This window comes from Gymnodraco acuticeps, unplaced genomic scaffold (assembly GCF_902827175.1).
Source record: "Gymnodraco acuticeps unplaced genomic scaffold, fGymAcu1.1, whole genome shotgun sequence".
In the NCBI taxonomy this organism is placed as follows: Eukaryota; Metazoa; Chordata; class Actinopteri; order Perciformes; family Bathydraconidae; genus Gymnodraco; species Gymnodraco acuticeps.
Window position 1 is genome coordinate 1,663 of NW_022992312.1, and position 24,266 is coordinate 25,928.

Below are 24,266 nucleotides of genomic sequence, written 5' to 3' on the forward strand. Positions count from 1 at the left end.
GTTTAGCAAAGTAATCACTGTGTGTCAAGGTATGATATGAGAGTTGAAATGTGTGACCCTAATTAAGCTCAGATGCTGTGAACAGAGAAAGGTCAACCTATGATTTCAAACCTTGAGATACAGCACCCCGTGTGGCTGGTAAACAGTGGTGGAAGAAGAAAGGGAACATTATTACTGTAAGCCAACATTTATCATTTTTATTCAAGAAATATTACAATAGGATTATCAGCTAAATGTACTAGAAGTACCAACGATGCCCATTAGGTGACATAATGACCCTGTGTTGAGTGGTTAATTATGTGTTTAGTTTTTATTGTGTGCTAGTAGTATAAGTAGCATTTGTAATGCTGCCAAGGATTTACATTGTAAAGATTTTAATTTTGCCCACAAACATTACATTACATTTAGCTGACGCTTTTATCCAAGCGACTTACAATAAGTGCATTCGACAGGAAGACACAACCTTGAAGAAAAACAGAATCATATAAGTACATCAGGTTTCATAGAGCAAAACATTTCAAGTGCTACTCAACTGGCTTTAGGTAAGCCAGTCCTTTATTAGTATATAAGTGCTTTGTTAATAGTTCTAACGCTCGAAGTGGAGTCGAAAGAGATGAGTTTTCAGTTTGCGCCGGAAGATATGCAAGCTATCTGCTGTCCTGATGTCAATGGGGAGCTCATTCCACCATCTTGGAGCCAGGCTAGCAAACCACGTGTTTACAAAAGGTAAGTCCCCCGCAAGTGACTGTATACGCATGGGCCCCAAAACATCCCTAATACAGGTACAGCAAAACTGCTTTTGAATAAATGAAGCCAACACATTGAGTTACAACATTTTGTTGACATTCTTGAATTCAATTACATAAAAGCACATTTTGTTAATGTATTTTGGTTCTGGCATGTCTTTGAACTTTAAGATGTTTTCACTTTCAGTTAAATGCATGGAAGCAACCGTGATACAACTTGAAGATAAATGAAAAACACTAATATTTTGATCAGTTTACTAAATATTAGAAAAGGTATTTTAGATAATGAAGCGTGAACCTGCCTGAACTCTTATTCAGAATTTGCACTTATGTTTCGTATACAGCTATCACATGTGAGCTAGAAATTAACTGCAGCCACTACAAAGTCCTCTTAGGCACTGATAAACAAACATGTTCTATTGTTATACTATGCTAATACAAGGCATTACATGAATCATTCAAGAGGATACATTATAAATTGCTGTGTGTCTTCATTATGTAATCAATGCATTTTAATGTACAAGGCATGTTAAAAAAATGGTTTCTCTTCCTTTTCTGATGCTCAATACAGCAGACTGCTCTACGTAGATGCATCATTAAATAATAATTAAGTTGCAAATACAAATAGTCCATCTTATCTAATTTTGTATCATCCTATGATGTGAGAGCTCTTCATTGGTGAGACTTTTGGAGGCGTATGATTTGACATAAGAAAGTTGCTCGACTACTTTTCTTAAACGTACATATTAAATAAAAAAAAGTAAAAAAAATGAAAATAGAACATGGAAGTTGAGGTAAAACTGAGTGGTGTCATCATTTGTTAAAAGCTTTAATAAAAAGGTGAGTTTTAAGAAGTGATTTAAAAGATCTCACTGATTCTGCCAGCCTCAGATCCTCGGGCTCGAGCTCTGACGCAGAAAGCTCTGTCACCCTTTCTTTTAAGCCTGGATTTGGGAAACAAGTACTACAAAATCATCTTTAATATTTGAGTAAATGTACTTTCAATAAAATATACTTCAAAGACTAAGTGTGTGTTGCCAGAGACATAACACAAAAATAAACAGACTTGTTTTCATCACTCAATGTTAGCATTGTGTTGACTAATACCTCATTCACACCAACGCAACTCCGGTTCAAGCTCCGTGCTAGAGCTTTCAGTTTCAGAACCGGTTCTTACGTTTAGCTCCGGCTCTTTTCACACCGCCCAGAGTCTGACTGATGCTGCGTCATTAAGTCATCGTTTTGCGTCATGACGTAACCGTTTGCGTGCTTGCTTCATAAAGCCAACCCGCGTGGAAACCCCTCACAGCTGACAAACAACAACAATGGCCGATTGGGCTCCAGCTTCCTCTGTACCTCTTCGGAAGACCAGATTCCCAAGTAGGTAGCTAGTCTCTTCTGTGGACCAATGCTTGCTGTTAGAGTTGCTCCATCATTGTGTACAAGCTGGATAAAACGCGGGGCTTTTTGTTGTGTTCAGGAGTTGATCCCGCCCCTGCCCCGCCTCGACGTAAGCGTGACGTATGCGGTGCTTTTGCTCTGGCCGGACAAATTTTTTGGTGCTTGAAATGAACCGGATTCCAGAGCTAAGAGGGCTGCTCCGCTGCGGTGTGAAGAGGAAAACCTGGTGCTTTCAAGCCCAGACCCCGAACCAGCCCTGAAACACCGTTGGTGTGAATGAGGCAGAGGTGTGGGACTCGAGGTCACAATGACTGTGACTCGAGTCACACAGTGTTATGACTTGAGACTCGACTTGACAACCTCACAGAAAAAGACTTGCGACTCGACTTGGACTTGAACACCAATGACTCGGGACTTGACTTGGACTTGAGCCTTCTGACTTTGAGGTACTTGCTACTTTAATTTAGAGGTCTCCAACACGCCGATCGCGAGCTGCCGCTAGAAGAGCAGACACCCCCGGTCGGGGAAAGCAGAATCTTCACCGCTCCTACTCTTGCTGAGAATCCTTGCAGGCAGGGGCGGGTCTTTATTTAGCTGGGCCACCTGCGGCCAATCATATGCGAGGACACACTAGGATCAATACCATTATGTGAAAGAAGGGTGGGGGGGCACAGCATGTGTAGTGGTACAGGCCAGCTGTACAGAGCGACGGGGAGACGGGGAGCCGGATTTAAATGCAAGCGCGTCGGAAAAGTCAAGAAATGTGCGAAACCGAAAAAATGATTCAATGATATTGGAGAAAGCAAAGCGAGTGCAGGATTTGTAAAATAAAAATAACCTTCAGAGCAGAGTTTTTTTTTGGTAACCACTCAGGATTTATTGTCAGAGGTGGGAGAAGTTCATACAATTAAAAAAAGTTAACAAATCAGGGTTCCCGCGGGGTCTTAACAAGTCTTAAAAAGTCTTACATTTGATAATCAGAATTTAAGGCCTTAAAAAGGTCTTAAATATGATTCAGAAGGTCTTAAAAATTAATCGGATTTGAAAGGTACTTCTATGTTGCGATAGCGTCTAAATGTGTTTTGGGGGAAATGTCCGGGCTGCAAAGTAACCAGTACGGTAATAGCATTTCAGTTCCCCCCAACAATTTGTATTGAATTAAATCAACATGGAACCAGTAATCACTAACTTGTTTCCCCCCCGGCCCCTTATTGGAGAACACCCCGCTAGTAACCTAGCAACCAAGCTTTAGCTCATGTAGCCTATCTTCGAATCTACTTACAAATAAAATATGGGGACAGTGTAAGTTCAACCGTATATGGTTGGAAAACATCTAATTTAGTGCTTGGTTGAAACCAGTGGAAGGGAACGTGTTTGAAGCCCGCTGCACCTTTTGCAAAATAAATTAGTGTTTGTTTGCTAATGTAGCGTTAGCTAGTCCTGCAGCAGCTAATGTTGCCTTAGCTAGTGCAGCAGCAGCTAATGTAGCGTTAGCTAGTGCAGCAAGCTCCCCACATCAACACCGGGGACCTCCGGGCGAAGTTTGGGTCTACGTCAACCCTAAAAGCGGAGGTGCTGTTGATGCTAAATACCGTAGCTAAACACCAATCATACAACAGCAACGATGAAATAGTGTAGCCAAGGCAGCAGAGCTCTGAATATTACATTACATTACATTACATTACATTGCATTTAGCTGACGCTTTATCCAAAGCGACTTACAATAAGTACATTCGACCAGGAAGACACAACCTTGAAGAAAACAGAATCATATAAGTACATCATGTTTCATAGAGCCAAACATTTCAAGTGCTACTCAACTGGCTTTAGGTAAGCCAGTCCTTTGTTAGTATAAAAGTGCTTCGTTAATAGTTCTAACGCTCGAAGTGGAGTCGAAAGAGATGAGTTTTCAGTCTGCGCCGGAAGATGTGCAAGCTATCTGCCGTCCTGATGTCAATGGGGAGCTCATTCCACCATCTTGGAGCCAGGACAGCAAACCCACGTGTTTTCGCCGATGGGAACTTGGGTCCCCCTCGCAGCGAGGGCGCAGCGAGTCGTTTGGCTGATGCAGAGCGTAGTGCACACGCTGGGGTGTACGGTTTAAACCATGTCCTGGATGTAGGAAGGGGCCAGATCCATTCGCAGCATGGTAAGCAAGTACCAGTGTCTTGAAGTGGATTCTAGCAGTTACCGGAAGCCAGTGAAGGGAGCGGAGGAGCGGAGTGGTGTGGGGAGAATTTAGGAAGGTTGAAGACCAGACGAGCCGCTGCATTCTGGATGAGCTGCAGAGGTCGGATGGCACATGCAGGTAGACCAGCCAGGAGGGAGTTGCAGTAGTCTAGGCGTGAGATGACGAGAGCCTGGACCAGAACTTGAGTCCTCTTTCTGAGTCAGCTGGGGACGTATCTTCCTGATGTTGTAAAGCGTGTATCTGCAGCAACGGGTTGTAGCAGCGATGTTTGCAGTGAAGGACAGGTTGTTATCTAGGGTCACACCCAGATTCCTTGCAGTCTGAGTCGGGGAAACCAACTGAGGGTGCCGATGTTGATTGTCAGGGTCAAGAGTTGGACAATCTTTTCCCGGAAGGAAGAGCAGCTCAGTCTTGTCAAGGTTGAGCTTGAGGTGGTGAGCAGACATCCACTGAGAGATGTCAGCTAGACAAGCAGAGATGCGTGCGACGACCTGGGTCTCTGAGCGGGGAAAGGACAGAATTAATTGGGTGTCGTCAGCGTAGCAGTGGTATGAAAACCATGCGGGCTAATGACTGATCCGAGCGAGTTTGTGTACAGGGAGAAGAGGAGGGGACCAAGAACAGAGCCCTGAGGGACCCCCGTAGTTAATTGACAAGGGTCGGACTCAGACCCTCTCCAAGTCACCCTGTAGAATATAGCTCTTGTCACTCTTTCTCAGAGACACACACACACACAACACACACACACACACACACACACACACACACACCACACACACACACACACCACGACACACACACACACCACACACACACACACACACACACACACACACACACACCACACACACACACAACACACACACACACACACACACACACACACACACACACACTAGGGCTGCTCGATTATGGCAATAATCAAGATTATGTGGTCAATAATTAATATCACGATTATTAAATATGATTATTCATTCACTTTGAAAACATCCATTTATTGAACTTTAAAACAAATAATAATTTGAACAGTATCTTTTTAACTGTTGATTACCCTGAACGTATAATTCAACTGAAAAACCAATACAAAAATTAATTAAATAAATGATACATTACTAACAAATTAATTAGATCAATATGTTGTGGTGCACTGTCACAACCTAGCAAAGCAAAATAATCGTTTTTTTCCGATTATGTTGTTTTCGTAATGGTGGCAGGCCAAAATCGTAATTGCGATTAAAATATGATTAATTGCACAGCCCTAACACACACACACACACACACACACACACACACACACACACACACACACACACACATACAAACACACACACACACACACACACACACACACACTCAAGCACACACACTCAAGCACACACAGACGCACACACATACACACTTTTGTCTAACACGCTAACACAGTTCTGTACTGTTACGCTGTTGTGTTCAGTCATTGTTCTTATGTTGAACATGAATACATTTACTTTGTAAGTGATTATGGGACGTATTTCTTCTTTATATACATTTTCCTTCATACTTTATTGCCGTGAAATAGGTCTTAAATTCTATTCAAAGTGGTCTTAAAAAGGTGTTAAAAAGTCTTACATTTGAGTTGGCGAAACCTGCAGGAACCCTGTACAATAAAAAGTCCTATATTCAAAATGTTACAAGTAAAAGTAGAAAAGTATTAGCATCAAAATATACTTAAAGTACCACCTGCAGAGGGATCTAGATGCAGGTGTTCTTTTCCCCATAGAGACTGCCTCGCTGCACATTATCCCTTGCATAAAGATAGATTGTGGGTCCCTTATAACATGTTGTACACAGTGGAAATAAACATTCTGGTTACCTCAACATCAGGGATCTTATCCATTAAACTCCTTCTGAATCAAACCGTCACGGTAGCCTTACCTTACTGATCCCTCTTAAATTAGAAAAACACACGTTACTTTACCAGCAGAGAGAAAATGTGATTAATATTAATGTGACTAATAAAGATTAATTTGATTATTAAGTATTAATCTGTTGATCGATGTCATTACATTTGATGAAAAACACATAAAGACTTGTTTATGACTCGTTTTGTCAAAGTTTAGGACTTGGACTTGACTTGAACTTGCCCATCCTGACTTGAGACTTGACTTGTACTTGCAAAACAATGAATTGAGACTTGACTCGGACTTGAGCGCAAAGACTTGAGACTTGACTCTGACTTGCAAAACAATGACTTGGTCCCACCTCTGGAATGAGGTATAGTGTATTCCGGTTCCAAGGCCTAATCTTTACCTTAAATGGGCGGCAGTGGCTCAGTCTCTTAGCTTTGGGACAGAAGGGTCGCCGGTTCACTTCCTGCACAAGTTCCCATGAGCAAGCCACTAAATGAGTTACAACATTTAACTGACATTCTTGAGTTTAATTACATAAAGTTTTGTTAATACATTTTGGAATTATTATTCTGTTCTCAGCTACAGTAACAATATTTTTTACCGCTTATTTTTGGGTTTTTCAATTTTCCAAAAATATATTTCTCCCGTTATTTTGGTCGGATTTGTAATTACTGGAATTAGTTATAAGTTACCATATTAAAAAAACTTCAGGAAAAAGTCAACTTTCTTCTTACAGAGACACAGAAAGCAGACTACGTAGCAGAATAAATAAAAGTAAGACTGTTGACAGCTATTTAAAAAAAGGATCTATTATAACAAACAATGTGTATTGTGGGCTGGATAACAGTCAGGCCGGTAATCAGAAGGGATCAACACATACAAATGAAAGCTTTAGCGCAAGTTCAATAAGGAAGACCTAACTCGAGTCACTCACACGTCACTCTATGGCTCCCTTCCCCCCTCATTAAATATGAGGGCGTCACGCCTCAGCAGCCAATCGCTGCACATGCTAAATGCCTTAAATACCTGCTCTTCCTCCCTGTCAGTTGTCATTGCAGATGATCACACGCAGTAGCAGTACTTCTTTACTCTTTCTCGTGAGAAAAAAAAAAAAAAACCCAAAACAAAACCTAGCTCAAGATGTCCAACTCGGACAATTCAGACGAACCTGGTATGGAAATCTTTGATCCCGGTTCGACTCTCCACAGCGGCCTATCACCAGAGGCAGACTTCCTCATCGCCCGACTCCGGCAGCAGGGCATCCCCACAGCCCCAGGCCTCACTCTCTCGCAACTTCGAGAGCTCTCGGATCAGGTCTCCAGCTCAGCTCCCCAGCCCGAGGCAGCAGCCCCAAGCAGCTCCCCAGAGAGACCAGGGCGAGGACGCGGCCGCAGCCGCGGAGGAAAAAAACGCAGGAAATCGAGCCCTCCAGGACCCCGTCCGCCTCCCAAATCCACCCCTTCTCAGGCTCACCAGGCCGGGAGCGGGGAAAGTAGCGTGGTCGGCGCCCTGCAATCCCTCAATAGCTCCATAAGAGCCATCGATGCTCGCCTCCAGGCCCTGGAAGACTCCGGCACAGGAGCGTCAACTTCCGCCGCATTCAGAGCAGCGCTCGCTGCCTCAGTCCCGCTGGGGTTGCCAGGTCAGGGTTTTCCACGCATCCCAGTGGCAGCTCCTCCTCACTCTCTGGCTTCAGCCCTCCCAGCCCCCCCTGCAGGTAGGCCTTTTATTTCTCAAGCCGCTAATATCTCCTCACGGCTTAGGTCGAAAATTCTTGAAGGGAAGGATGTTAACTTGCTTAGCCTTATCCTGCCCTCCCCAGAGTGCGATAAAGCCATCGCCACAGGAGGAGACATCACCCGCCGTCTTTAAAAACCGCAGACCCCAGGCTTATCAGAGATATCAGCATAGGGCAATTCATGGTAGCTTTCGGCATCTTCCGTGACGTCATCTGCTCTGTCTACCCTGAGAGAAGAGCAGAATTAGATACGTACATGGCCATCATCGGGGACATCAACCTTAGATACGGGAGATCCATCTTCTATCAGTACCATAAAAGCTTTTCTAGTAAAGCAGCGCTTCACCTAGCGCATAGCAATATCCGCCTCGACTGGTCAGTGATGGACATCGAGCTGCCGTGATGGCTACCGGCGGGCAAACCGCTATTTCTTGCAACAGCTGCGGAGCACAAGGCCACATCGCTGTCCTCTGCCCCTCAGTGCCTTTCTCCGCGCCCAGAGCCTCCAACACGCAGTATACTGGATATGATAGAACAAACCGTCAGGTGCAAATGAGACACGAAGACAAAATCTGCGCTAGATTCAATGAAAATGTCTGTACTCAACCTTATTGTTCATTTCTCCATATCTGCAGTTCCTGCAGGGATGCACACCCGAAGTCCGTGTGCCCCAGGCGCAGCCAAAACCTCTCAGTAGCTCTGCGCCAGAAACCTCGTGGTGGAAAAACATTCTAAAACATCACCCCTCCACTCCCATTAACATCCCTCAGCTAGCAGCTGCGCTATCCAACCACCCAGATTCCGTTTTCGTGGACTATCTCCTGTCAGGGCTCTCCCAAGGCTTCAGGGTAGGGGTCCTCTCATCTCCCACAGTTACTTTCGTAGCAAAAAACCTACAGTCAGCCGCTAAAGAACCCAACATAGTTTCCCAGCTCATCGACAAAGAACTCCACAAAGGATACATAATCGGCCCCTTTAGCTCCTCCCCCTTCCCAGTGTTCCGTTCAAATCCCATAGGAATAGCCACACGCAAATACTCTGGAAAAAAAAGGCTGATTTTCGATCTGTCCGCTCCCCGTTCCGGCACATTTTGCAGCGTCAATAGTATCATCCCTCCAGAGCAGTTTTCCCTTCACTATGCCTCAGTGGACAATGCAATCAAATTGATTAAGTTCACAGGGCACGGAGCGTGGCTCTCCAAAGCGGACATTACCGATGCCTTAAAAATCATTCCCATTCATCCGTCTCAGTGGAACTTGTTCGGCATTAAGTGGGAGTCCAAATTCTATTTCGCCGTTCGCCTGACCTTCGGGTGCAGAAGCAGCCCCTGCATCTTCAACTCCTTCTCGGAAGCGCTCTGCTGGATCCTGCTGAACATCGTCAGAATCCCCTCCGTCCTTCACCTACTGGACGACTTCCTCCTCATAGACCCGCCACAGGACAGCTCAGGGACCTCACTGAGCAAACTGAAACACTGCTTTCAGGAGCTAGGCGTCCCCCTCTCCAATGAAAAAACGTTAGGTCCCAACACATGCTTAGAGTTCTTAGGCATCACCCTTGACTCCATAGACATGAAGGCGTCTCTCCCCTCCGACAAATTGCAGCGCATTCGGGACATCACCAAATCATACTGCGAGCAACAAATCATTACAAAACAACAGCTGCTCTCCCTTCTAGGACACCTCAACTTCGCCATGCGAGTCATCCCCCAGGGGCGCTCGTTCATCTCCCGCCTCCTGGACACAGCATCAGCGGTCGACAATCTCCATGACCGCGTCCTCTTAGACGAAGGCTGCCGCTCAGACCTACGTTTCTGGTCTTTCCTGCTCGCCCACTGGAACGGAGTCACTTTCTTCTATGACGACCTTGTGTGTTCCTCCGATTCAATGAGGTTCTTCACGGATGCCGCCCCATCCGTGGGTTTTGGGGGCTTCTTTCAGGGCGAGTGGTTCGCAGGGTCTTGGCCCCCGTCATTCCCTAATCATGCCTCATCCTCCGCTCTGCACGAGATATTTCCGATCGCCGTTGCATGCCACGTATGGGGTCACCAGTGGTTCCGTAAACGCATCTCGGTGCTGTGCGATAACCAATCAGTGGTCGAAATCATCAATAAAGCGCGCTCCCAGTGTAGCGACATCATGCCATTCATGAGAAGCATCACGCGGTCCTCCATTATCCACAACTTCATCATCACAGCTCGTCACATTCCCGGTCACCTCAATGTCATCGCTGACTCCCTCTCTCGCTTTCATTTCCAGACATTCCGGAGCCTCTGCCCGGAAGCCAGCTCGCAACCAGTCGGAATCCCTCCACTTCATCTCCTCTCTCTGCACTAACCGAGAGTCCCCTAGCTCGGCACCTTGAGTCGGCCAGATTCTTCATGAGAAAGGGCTTAGCCGCTTCCACCCTCAGATCCTATGATTTCGCATGGAGAACGTTCGCTTTTTTCTGCCGCTCAGTAGATGTCCCCCTCAAACCTGTCCTCATCTCCACCGTGTGCGCCTTTATGGGCTACTGCACCACCGATCGACACCTCAAACCCCTGTATATCCGGAGCCTCCTAGCAGGAATTCAATTCAACGTTCGATGCTCTGATCCTAGCTTTCCCAGCCTACTCTCCAACCCTACCGTTAAACTCATCCTTAAAGGGCTGTACAAGACGTTTCCCCCCGCTGCAGACCCGAGGCTCCCCATCACGCTCCCTGTCCTGCGTCTCATGCTGTCCACACTCAGGAAAGGATTATTCTCCCCCTATCTCGACGCACTGCTCGATGCCGTATTCCTACTTGCCTTCTATGCGCTCCTCCGACCCGGCGAATTTACCACAGCTTCCCTCACGTTCGACCCCAGCCAAGACGTCTGCCTCTCCGACCTAGTCTTCAACACCAACCACTTTAGTCTCAGCCTCAAACACTCAAAATGCGGGGGAGCCTGCTCAGTCATCGCGGCTCGCATCAATTCCCCGTTCTGCCCTTTTAATTCCATGATTAAATTCCTGCGCTGCAGACCCCCCACCAATCCGTCCTCACCACTTTTTCTCATCAAAGGAAATGCCCCCCTAACGCTGCGACTGTTCACTTTCTACCTCAAGCAAGTCCTCACTAAGTCCGGCATATCACCTACATCCTACTCAGGACATTCCTTTAGGATAGGTGCAGCCACCTCGGCTGCTAATCAAGGTCTCTCCACCTCATCCCTTCAACAATTAGGACGGTGGTCCTCCTCCGCCTTCGCAACCTACATTCGCCCGGACATCAGCACCGTACTGGCTTCCCAAAGATCTCTCGGACCCTAATTATGGTATTTATGCATATAACTGGTGGTGGCTCATAAACACATTCATAAGTATACATGTCTAACTAAGGTACCTGATATTCAAACTGCATTCCTGTCCTAGTCCGCGGGCCCCGCCCACAGGGAATAACTTCTCGTCTCACGCGCACCTCCACGTAACGGGCTCCATCTCCCGGACACAGGTATCCAAATCCCAGGCTCTCGCTCAAACGTGTCAGTGTAAAGATATATCCTATGAAGTCAGGCGTGGCGGAAGGCCACCGTACACCTCGGTGTCAGCTACAAAACAAAGGAAAGAGAAAGAAAAGATATATATATATATAGCCTGCGAAGTCAGGCGTGGCGGAAGGCCACCGTACACTTCGGTGTCAGTTACAAAACAAAGGAAAGAAAAAGATATATATATATATATATATATATAGCCTGCGAAGTCAGGCATGGCGGAAGGCCACCGTACACTTCGGTGTCGTAGCGGAAGGCTACCGTACACTTCGGTGTCAGTTACAAAACAAAGAGTAAAGAAAAAAAGATACATATATATATATATATATAACCTGCGAAGTCAGGCGTGGCGGAAGGCCACCGTACACTTCGGTGTCAGTTACAAAACAAAGGAAAAAGAAATAAAGAAAAACATATATATATATATATATATATAGCCTGAGAAGTCAGGCGTGGCGGAAGGCCACCGTACACTTCGGTGTCGTAGCGGAAGGCTACCGTACACTTCGGTGTCAGTTACAAAAAACAAAGGAAAGAGTAAAGAAAGATATATATATATATATATATATATAACCTGCGAAGTCAGGCGTGGCGGAAGGCCACCGTACACTTCGGTGTCAGTTACAAAACAAAGGAAAAAGAATAAAGAGAAATATATATATATATATATATAGCCTGCGAAGTCAGGCGTGGCGGAAGGCCACCGTACACTTCGGTGTCGTAGCGGAAGGCTACCGTACACTTCGGTGTCGTGGACGTTGGGCCACCGTTACAAAACGAAACCGCTCGCTCCTCGGCGTAGTCAAGCCCTGCTGGCCAGGCATGCGACCCGCAGGTCGTTTTCAGATAAGACCGGCACTGATTTCGGCAGTCAGAGTCTCAGCATGACCAGTAAGCTCCGGCAGTGATTCCGGCACAGTGTCGCTCATATACGTGTTAATCTATTATCTCTCCTCCCCAGATCACCAGTCACCCCACAAGGTAAGCAACTCAGTTCATCTCAGTATTCATACTTCACTGGTTTTGGGGATTTCATCGGAGCGGTGCTTTCCCTCCTGAATGATTATCCTGCAAACCGGGGGCCTAATCGCCAAACACCATTACATTCTCCTGTTGTACTATCATGGCAATCATTTCATTCATATGACGTGTAAACAATAAATATGTAATTCTTACATCACGTCTCTCCGGGTTGAAATGAAAGCTTTAGCGCAAGTTCAATAAGGAAGACCTAACTCGAGTCACTCACACGTCACTCTATGGCTCCCTTCCCCCCTCATTAAATATGAGGGCGTCACGCCTCAGCAGCCAATCGCTGCACATGCTAAATGCCTTAAATACCTGCTCTTCCTCCCTGTCAGTTGTCATTGCAGATGATCACACGCAACCCGCCTCCACCCCTCTCGCCTCCGTCTCCTTCAGGACAAAGCTAAACCTTCCTCCTTCAGACCGGTCTCACCTACTCATCACCACCACCAGTGTCTAGACCCCGGGGATTTCATCGGAGCGGTGCTTTCCCTCCTGAATGATTATCCTGCAAACCGGGGGCCTAATCGCCAAACACCATTACATTCTCCTGTTGTACTATCATGGCAATCATTTCATTCATATGACGTGTAAACAATAAATATGTAATTCTTACATCACGTCTCTCCGGGTTGAACATAAATAAACACTGTGTTTACTTTTGTGCTTTCTTGCTTTCAAAGCTTCTTTATTATAATCTCCTTAATACCGTACATTTCTCCTAAACTCACCAAAAGTCAGCATCACATAAAGCCTCATTTGCATATGTAAACATAACTAATAATATAAATTATACAGAATTTAGTTTTTAAAGGTTTGTAATGTGATGTTGTGTAAAATACATATATTTTGATCAACACCTTCCTTCTGATTGGTCGAGGACTCCCTGCTCCAGAGCTTATTAAGTGTCTCTATAACCCAGATTAGTTTGCATGTAGTGATTGGTTGTCCAAACCAATTAAAGGTTCAGCTATTATTGAGATAATTAATGAGTTTAAGGTATTTTCTGGATATAAAGGCCAATAATGTAAAATCCTTAAAGTTACCACGATTTATAATGTTCAGATTTAGCACACGTTCATTTCCATTATTTCTTCTTTTCTATAATGACATGAAAACAAATTATTTAGATCCAGTGGTGAATAATACTGTGATTTCTAATAAGATATACCCTTAAAACCCTCTTTTAATCTTTAATTAAACAACAAAAGCACATAACACACTCAATGTGAACTCAACAGTCTTTTATTATGGTACACTATTAATCACTTGATGTTTGTCTTTACACATTAATTTGTGTTCCAACCTTTTCATATTTGATTTAAAAATGCATTACATATAAAGATTTGAACGTTTCGATTGTTATAGCAATCAAAGAACAAATCAGAGATCTTGGTTCTGGACAATGTGTGACATTTGTTTAGTATTTGTTCAAACCACGCAAACCTAGAAATAACTGATATAACTATAAATCACACCAAACAAATACATCAGAAAGGGGACTGAAGATGAGCAAGGAGGTTTGGTAAATCTGCTGCTGTCCAGCCTCAGAAGGTCAGACTCTCTCATGCTAAACATCTCAGTTGATAGGTATTATCTAAAAAAGGAATCTATAAAATTGTACATTCAGCTTCCTCTCTGGCCTTCCATCCCGCCTCTTCTCTTATTATCCAACTCTCCCCTCCATTTCTCTTTCACTAGCTTCTTTTAGATTTTGCATCCTCTCCATGTCATCTTTGGCTTCATTTAATTGTTTCTCATACTTTTTTGCCATTTCCTCTTCCTGTTTGCGTATTTCGTCTTCTTTCTGTTTAAGGATTCTCTGTTTCTCCTCTTCTATGGCCCTCTCTGCCTTCTGGAACATTTCAGTGGTGTAATGGCTTCCTCCGTTCTTCACTGCTATATTTCTGATCTTGTCGAGCAGCTCTCTGACCTGAGAACGATCCTCCTCCTCATTATTGAAGACGTGGTACTGCCCTTTACATCTGGCCACCAGTTCCCGCAGCTCTTCACTTTGCTCCAATAACTCTTCGATAGGTTTCCCTTTGAGCAGATCACCGTGGGTAAAGAGAACCATGCTGTATCTGTCGGCTTCCTTTCCAAAGATTTCCTGAATCTTCTGCACTGTCTGCTTTTCTTCCTCTGTGAATCTGCCCACTTTGATGACGATCAGGAAGACATGGGGTCCAGGAGAAGCAAATGAAATGCTCTTACAAATGTTCTTTCTGGTCGTCTTTTCATCAATCTTGGTGTCAAACAGACCAGGAGTGTCAATAACAGCAACTTTTTGTCCATCAACTTCACCACAGACCTTTTCACAGTTTACAGTCAAGGATTTAAAAGAGAACTCTGATTTAAAGAACTCTTTTCCCAGAATGGTGTTTCCTGTGGTGCTCTTCCCAGCTCCGGTCTTCCCCACCATCACAATCCGGAGTACATCGTTATTGTATGTGTTTGATTGGCAGGCTGAAAAAAAGAAGAATGAAGAAATATTTAGAAATCTCGGTATTTATAAAATGGTTCAACTACCAAATGAACAATGTTGACAGAGAGGGGAGTGGGATCAAGACAACCTGATCTCACCAGAATGCACCACGACTCCTTAACACCGCATTGCGTGGTGGAGTCACAAACTCTGCTACAGTTACGTGTCGGCACCACGCAAACAACCCCAATGTAAAGTGAATGAGGCTCCTTTGTCGTGGTGCACACACACATTTCTACAACGTCCTGCAGTGAGCTTTTATTCTATAAAACGTTTTTAAAATCTACTTTATAGCTTGTAGTAACTCACGGGAGGCTTCTTTTAATTTATTTGTATTCATAATAATTTTCATTTTTCGTCAGAATGTATTATGGCAACCCTGTCTCCTAAAAATTACGTTCCCACAGAACTAAACTGCATTCTCAATTACGTTTAGCTAGAAACTTAATTGATACGTTTGTTATGAACGTATCTTAAATACGTTTATTTTCTACATATCTTTGCCATTTATTGTCTTGCTTATAATAATGATAATAGTCATTTATAAATATCATTTTAGAGCACACCTTTGAAATCAGTAGGCGAGGCTGTAATTTCTCCAGCTGTTACTCTCATGAGCAGGCAGAAAATAATAGTTTTAACATGCCAAAAAGCTGCTGTGTCGTTTATTGCACCTCAAACATTAAAACAAATCCAGAGTTACGTGTTTCTGAACTTCCTCTAAGAACAAAGGACAGTAACAGAAGATCTCTGTGGCTTCAGGCTTGATCGCCGTTCAAATGACAGCGTTGGTTTCCCCAAAAGTGGGCGGGGCTGTAAAGTGACGTAGATTTTACACTCATATATTATTCAAAACCATTCTATTTATTCTAACGTAAATTCCATGACAGTGTTTTATCTTTTTATTTATTTGTTTTTATCTTAAATCGTATAATGTCGGACTTCTTTTGCCGTCTGTGAGGAAAATAAATGGGGCTCAGAGCCTCAAAATACTGAAATCTGTATTTTTTGTAATCTTTTTTTCCTTCTAATTTGTTATTCTTTTCTGAATAACACATTGTTATTTACTCAACAATAACACACAATTATCCTTTTTTATTTATTTGTTTAATTCTATAATCTTGGGCTTTTTAGCCGTAAATAAAGTCACCGGAAACAGACGTAGGCCTCTAAGGGACATTTTGAGCGATACACATCACAAACCACCCACTGAAGAGATTACCAAAGATCCTCAGCTTGAAGCTCGTTGATTGGATGTTTTAGCCGCAATGCATGTTGGGATATGGTGTTAATGCGATATGATATCTGAAAACATTTTAAAATAATAAAATAATACTTTATTCCGAGTGTTCTTGCTTTTCTCTTTGGAGGTAATCACATAACGCCATTGTAATACACGGTTCGGCTGCATTAAATATTACATATCTGCCGTAGTTCTTTATTTATAGAGCCCTGCTGAGAAGACTTCTGGACAAACAGGAGAACTGAAAACTTGACGGCAAAACTGAATATGTGACGTGGATCATAAATATATCAACAATTAAACAACATCTTACATTTCTTTTCACACAATACGTCTCCTTGCAGTATCAATAGTAATTCAGCTGACTTTTATATTTGATCCAATTGGTAGATAGGTTATATTTACACCATAACGGTGCACAGCTGGTAGAAAAGGACTTGTAGTTGTTAAAGATAATACTGATTTTCTTTGAATATCAGAATGTAAATACTGAGTTGAGAGAATAGTTTGGGAATGTGGGTGATGGGAGACACATCTATGGAATCACAATTTCAATAGCTTACCATTAAATGACGGATATGCCTTTCTGTCTGTGATGTTTTACAAATCAGATATTAATGTGTAGAAGTAAAACATGAGAAATAGTATAGCAATATCCTGTAAAATTATGTAAAAACATGAATAAAACTACACATCTTCAGAGGTTATACATACATACGTGTCCTACACTAATAATACAAAGCTATTATTAGTATGCTGTTTACCTTGTGTGCACCTCCTAGTGGTTAAAGCACGTTATTGAATTATTTTTGTTGAATAATGTTATTTTTGTTGAATAATGTTATTTGATGAAAACAATATTAAGAGTACATACTTTCATAGGGGGAAAGTAGAAGGTCAATGATAGAAATATAGAATATAAAAAATCAAGAAGATACTGTAAGTGATCTCTACAATAAAACAGTTTAGTGCAGGATGTACAAAGATATTAATATGAGGATGTGCAAAACAGACAAACTAATTAACCTGTATTAACACATTAAAGAATACTTCAGGTTAAAGGTGGGGTAGGTAAGTTTGAGAAACCGGCTCGAGATACACTTTTTGTTATATTCCATGGAATGCTCTTAACATCCCGATAGTAATGAATATCTTAAATGCTTTGACAACAAATCCATAAAAAATGTTAATCTGTGGAAGCCGTAATACTGTAAAAAGTACAACCAATCCGTTTTGCCGCCCTGTCTGTCAGCCTTCCATCTCGTGCATGCACAAATGTATCTCGTGCCCTCATTGGGCATGCCGTCATTGGGCGTGCATTGCGCGTTCATGTGTGTTGGAGGAGGTGCTCTGTAAGGAAGTCTGAAGGAAGGGGCGGATTATTTTCGGCTGTGTACTTTCAAATTTTAGTGCACTCGAGCCGGTTTCTGAAACTTACCTACCCCACCTTTAAGGTCTTCTTTCAAATAAGAAAAAAGCTTTGGGGGTATTGTTAGAAATTAAAATCAATGTTTTGATGGCATGATGTACCTTAAATGTACCTTCAGTTTAAATGCTGTTTTATACTGAAAAACCAGAAAATTATTGAGCACAACCAGTTAAGCTTTTATTCTGAAAATCCTTCATCTCCGGTTAGCATGTGGCTAGTTTACCATTTCTTATAAAGGTTAATTTAGTAGCGAAATGACATGGAGTGATGCACACCGAAACCTACTGATTTTAACACTGCAACTATAGACGTATTATTATTGCTGAATATTAAATGAAGGTATAGTTTATTTGAATAAAGTTATTGTTTACAGACGTGGGTAAGATGTGACAACATCCGGAATGACCAGAAACCAAACCAGCCGTGAAGTATTTTCTGTATTTTTTAGAATATTAACCACAACGTTTAGAATGTGTTAAAGGAAAAGTGATGAAAGACAATATGAGGAGAAGAGGCGTGTTTAAGTATGTATTGAATGTACAATGCCTGAATCCTCTGTTTAAACGTAACAACGGACATTAAGATGTGGAGGGCCGGCCCGCAGGGAGGAGCCTGCAGAAGCTATATAACAGCAGCACCTGAGCGGTTCGGCCTCTTTTCTCTGCTAGCGAGGGCCAGAGACAGCTGCTTTTCTGTCGGACGATATCCTGTTTGTGACTGTACCGCGCCTTTTATTAATTAAAGTACCAATTTGAAAACATCTCAGAGACTCCATTTAGTCTCCTTTTTAAGCTTCTCTTTCCTGGACGCGAGAATAACCATCACAGTTAACAGTATCTAGCTACAGATAAATATTAAGCCTGACAAAGCCCTTGTGTTATGTTCACATTTCGCACCCTTTGGTAATGTTCGGGTCAAATTGACCCGGGACATATTTCAGGGTTTAAAAAAATACAGAACTAAATTCAACATGCACAATTCCTTATATATATTGTCTTTAACTAATTCCCCAACAATATAAATGAAATATGATTAGTTTTTGAAAATACTCTTTGCTGGATCAAATGTAACAATGGAAGTGTCCATCGTTTTTTGTGATAACAATTTAAGTTAAAAAAAATACACTAATAAAAACTAGGTTTACATTTTGCTCATGCTTTTCTCGGACAAATGTAAATGAAACATTTTTTCATTAATGTTTATTATTTTTAATCTGTCATATAATAATCAAAGCCCTGAAGGAAATAAAGCCATTTATCAGCAATTGGAACACAAGAACCACATCCAAAAGTATTTGGCTGTGAAATATTGTTAGGAACCTTGACCCAATAGCTTGGAGGACTCAAATGCACGACCCAGAGACAAACAGGTTTTTGAAGAAAAAAAATAGTCTTTACTTGCAAAAAAAAACAAAATCACTCTTTTAGAGGAATGAACAAACTGACAAACGTAAAGCGCTCTCGTGGAGGGTAAAAGGCAAAACACTGACTTTCATTAAACAATGGCTTAGATCTTACTTCTTGGAGCAATGAACAAGACGAACCGACAACTAACAAGGGGAGACAGGACAATATATACATGAGGTAAGTGGGCACAGGTGGAAACAATCAGGGGCGGGGCAGACACTGATGATGGCGGGAAAAGGAACCAGAGCAGGAAGTAAAGGGACCTGGAATGAGACAAGGTGAGTACAAAATAAAACAGGAAGTGGAACATAAACTAAACTAACATGACAAAACTTAACATAATTAACGGGACACAACAAATATAGAGGGAATGAAACATCCATATAAATGACATAGAACAGATATAAACACAAAGCAAATAAAAACAATTAACAGTCACTATTCATAAAATACAGTATATCCGAAAACTATATTGATGAAGTGACAGAACATCATATGAGTCAATGGGCAAGTCCGTTTAGGAAACACATGATGTACAGAACTTCTTTGTGTGTATAGCACAGATGTACTTGTTGCAGTTGCTGCATGTAGTCTGTGTCTTGGAGTCCTTTGAGGGTCCACAGACCTCACAGCTGGCTGTGGGGGTCTTCTTGCGGCTGGCTGTGGGGGTCCTTCAGCGGCTAGCCGTGGGGGTCTTCCAGCAGCTGGCTCTGAGTCAAGTTCATCTTCCAATTTGCTGTCAAATTCTGAGTTTACCTCCACATCATCCTCATCTTCAGAAATGTCTTCCTGTTCCACTTCACCGTGTGCCTCTAATGCATCCCACTCACTCTCATCCATTATTAGCTCCAAGGCTCTGAGCAGAATATCTTTTGGCCATTTTGCTGGTAGATAATTGTAGTTCTGCACTACACTGTAATGTGAGGTTATGTCTCTGTTTAGTCCCTCCTCCGGCGTGCAGGTGCGAGGGGGACAGTGCGAGAACATTTAAAATGTTTATACATTTCTGGAAGATCTAAAATGTTTATAATGTTCTAGGATAGTTTTGTGTACACACTACAAAGCGTAAAGATCAAGGGAAAACAGGATCAAACAGCTTCTCTGTGCATACGATTGTGTGTGTGTGTGTGTGTGTGTGTGTGTGTGTGTGTGTGTGTCTTTAGTTTCTGTGTTTCTGTGTGTTTTTCTCTGTCTGTCTGTCCTGGTATTGTATCCGGGTCAGATTGACCCGAACCTCTTATGAAGGACATAAATGCGGGTGGGCATTTTTTCATAAGTGGAAAAAAATAAAAACAATTCCACATGTCCTTCACTATAAATAAGCCCCGGCCATTGAGTTTCAGGTTGAACGAAAATATCCTTATATATTTTTGTATTCATTGAGAATGGAAATCGGGTCAATTTGACCCGAACACCACACAAGGGTTAACGTCTAATATATTGCTTTACTGCAATGTCAACTATGTTGAAGCACTTATTTTAACTGATATTATACACATTAATTATACTCTTATGTATGTAGATAGAATAAGAAATGTGCAGAATATGACAGTTTAATGGTGGAGGTACACACATATTGATAGATGTCTTGTAATGCACTGTTGAGGAACCTGTGACCCAAGTTTTTCATTAATTGCATAACTACACCGTAGTTGTGTATGTGATATGTCAATAAACCTTAGAAAATCTTGAAATCTTGAAAGGGATGTGCAAAATAGCCATAATATACAGTTTTTAATTAACTATTAGTAGAGAATAACGAGTAATTAATATACTTTATAGAGATCTGCAGATAAATGTTTAGTCTTCTCAAGCACCAACTATCAAATATCTCCTGATTGTTGACACTTGACAATCACCTTACCTGAATTTTACTCAGGTGTAACTAAAGTCTGCTTTAAGGGTTGTTTATATTTCACATCATTAATCAGAATCTGCAGAGTTACTAAAGTAAATGTAGTGGAGTAAAAATACCAGGTTAACCTCTGAATTGTAGTGGAGTAGAATATTAATGCTGCCCATTATGGATACAAGCGATTTTCACCCATATAGTAATTACATGTTTTAAATGTGTACACACCAATGTGTGCCTCTAACAATCAAATATCTCTCCTGATTGTTGGCACTTGACAATCACCTTCCCTGAATTTGACTCAGGTGTAACTAAAGTCTGCTTTAAGGGTCGTTTATATTACATTACATTACATTGCATGTAGCTAACGCTTTTATCCAAAGTGACTTACAGTAAGTACATTCGACCAGGAAGATACAACCTTGAAGAAAACAGAATCATATAAGTACATCAGGTTTTAGAGCAAAACATTTCAAGTGCTACTCAACTGGCTTTAGATAAGCCAGTCCTTTATTAGTATATAAGTGCTTTGTTAATAGTTCTATCGCTCGAAGTGGAGTCGAAAGAGATGAGTTTTCAGTCTGCGCGGGAAGGTGTGTAAGCTTTCTGCTGTCCTGATTTCAATGGGGAGCTCATTCCACCATCTTGGAGCCAGGATAGCAAACCCACGTGTTTTTGCTGATGGGAACTTGGGTCCCCCTCGCAGTGAGGGTGCAGCGAGCCATTTGGCTGATGCAGAGCGTAGTGCACGCGCTGGGGTGTACGCGCTGCGGTGTACGCGCTGGGGTGTACGGTTTAACCATGTCCTGGATGTAGGAAGGGCCAGATCCATTCGCAGCATGGTACGCAAGTACCATTGTTTTGAAGTGGATTCTAGCAGTTACTGGAAGCCAGTGAAGGGAGCGGAGGAGCGGAGGAGCGGTGTGGTGTGGGAACATTTTGGAAGGTTGAAGACCAGACGAGCCGCTGCATTCTGGATGAGCTGCAATTTCACATCATTAATCAGAATCTACAAAGTAACTAAAATAAATGTAGTGGAGTAAAAATACACTGAGCTGTCATGTGGGTATATATTAATGCTGCCCATTATGGATAAAAGCGATTTTCACCCATTTAGTACTTACATGTTTTACATGTGTACACACCAATGTGTTTCCTATGGCCTAAACCTCCAGGGCTGTACACAGTTTAATACTGTCAACTTCTAATTTTGGGAAAAACAAAAACGTCTTTTAAAACTACAATTCCCAGTAGAGACGTGGCAAAGAGAACATGTTGCGAAACACAGTAGCCAGCATGTGTAGTTCTGGGGGGCGTTCGAGTCCAGTTTTGAATAGTCTGCCGTGGTTTCGTTCCATTTCAAACAGCTTGGCGTAACCTTGGCGCACTGCCACTCCAACATCCAATCCCAGAGCTTGAAGATTAATCACGGGGTTTGTCAACGGGAATGTAGTCCCAAACGATAGCTGGGGATTATGGGTAGAGTAGTGTCTTCGGCAATCCTAAACTGAATTGTTTTTCGGATATCCTATCGCATTAACAACACCACATCTGGCGTCACAGAGATCTTCTGTTACTGTCCTTTCTTCTTAGAAGAAGTACAGACACACGTAACTCTGGTTTTGTTTTAATATTTGAGGTGCAATAAACGACACAGCAGCTTTTTGGCATGTTAAAACTATTATTTTCTGCCTCGCTCATGAGAGTAACAGCTGGCGAAATTACAGCCTCGCCTACTGATTTCAAAGGTGTGCTCTAAAATGATATTTATAAATGACTATTATCATTATTATAAGCAAGACAATAAATGGCAAAGATATGTAGAAAATAAACGTCTTTAAGATACGTTCATAACAAACGTAACGTGGGAGAAAATAAGTTTCTAGCTAAACGTAATTGAGAATGCAGTTTAGTTCTGTGGGAACGTAATTTTTAGGAGACAGGGTTGCCATAATACATTCTGACAAAAAATAAAAATTATTATGAATACAAATAAAATAAAAAAAGTAGATTTAAAAACGTTTTATAGAATAAAAGCTCACTGCAGGACGTTGTAGAAATGCGTGTGTGCACCACGACGAAGGAGCCTCATTCACTTTACATTGGGGTTGTTTGCGTGGTGCAGACATGGAAATGTAGCAAAGTTCGTGACTCCACCACGCAATGCGGTGTTAAGGAGTCGTGGTGGAGTCACGCATTCTGGTGAGATCAGGTTCGATCAAGATGGTTTAATAATCTAAAATATGTGTAGATTCTAGGTTTAAATAATCTAGAACATCTCTAGAATCTGTCATTCTATTGATATTTTTCATTTATTCCTGTAGATGCTATTGGCACCATAGAAAGCGTTTATTAGGCGACTGGCAGGTTTGGTGATAAAGGTAGAGGGTCTGTCAATGTCAAGTGATGCACCTTGAAGGGACCTTATTTTTTCTTCACCGGAGCAAGAGAGAGGCACCATGATGAACACAAATACTCAAAATTAAAATCAAACTAAATGTTAATCTTGCCTGAATGTTTCACTTCTTAACTGCCTGTCTACAACCTGAACTGACATGGTGCAGCAGTGGCCTCTAGCTGTACGTTTATTTTAATGACAAAACCTTTTTGACAGATAGTCACGACAACATGTTTAGTTTCTATCTTTCATACTTCTACAAATTACCCCATTTTGGGCCTAAAAAAACTTTTAAGTATATAAGTTGCCTTTAGTTATAATCAGGAGCCCAAACAAACTTCGTACTGGCTACCCCTAAATATGTAGTCTTGTGAAGAATGTAATACAGGCAAGTAAAAGCTGTGTCGCATTTGCAAAATCACCCAGGCTCTTAAAATGCTTGGAATATAAGAAATATTCATTTTGTATTAACTGTTTTGATCTGTTTATTATTAGGAAATATATCAAGCTACATATCCATCTATGAATATCTATTTAGATAAGTTGCAATCATCGTTAACAATAACGTTTATTCACTTACCATTTTGGGCAAGTTTGCTGGCCATAGTTGGTTCTGGAGGGAGGAGCTGGTCTGCTGCTGAGCTGAGGAAGTGAAGTTAGTCTGCAGCAACAGCTCCTTAAATACAGACTGCATGCAGCAAACCACACCCACACACACTGACATCACAGTCTGATGTTCAGCTACAGTGGGATGATTATTAGATTAAAAAGTATAACATCCTTCCCTTAATAAACAGAACAAGGGGAAATACAGCCTCATGTCTTCAGATTTGTTTTAATTGAACAGATTATATATATTTGAGATATAAGCCCTCAATGCTCTTTACATTTCAACATTCACCCGTTCACACACATTCATAGAGGCAGAGGCTGCCATGCAAGGTGCTCA

General features: G+C 42.1%; 2 protein-coding genes across 2 annotated transcripts; one reads left to right on the forward strand and one right to left on the reverse strand.

Moving 5' to 3' along the window:
* Window positions 1-7,364: 7,364 nt before the first annotated feature.
* Window positions 7,365-10,298, forward strand: LOC117541159. The gene is made up of 2 exons (XM_034208289.1): window positions 7,365-7,941; window positions 8,791-10,298. The coding sequence occupies exons 1-2, from the start codon at window positions 7,365-7,367 to the stop codon at window positions 10,296-10,298; spliced, it is 2,085 nt and encodes a 694-aa protein (XP_034064180.1).
* Window positions 10,299-14,170: 3,872 nt separating this feature from the next.
* LOC117541138 (GTPase IMAP family member 4-like) lies at window positions 14,171-23,994 on the reverse strand. Its single transcript, XM_034208264.1, has 2 exons — window positions 23,898-23,994; window positions 14,171-14,970 (listed from the first exon to the last, which is right to left on the reverse strand). The coding sequence occupies exons 1-2, from the start codon at window positions 23,920-23,922 to the stop codon at window positions 14,171-14,173; spliced, it is 825 nt and encodes a 274-aa protein (XP_034064155.1). The 5' UTR covers window positions 23,923-23,994.
* Between the last annotated feature and the right edge of the window lie 272 nt (window positions 23,995-24,266).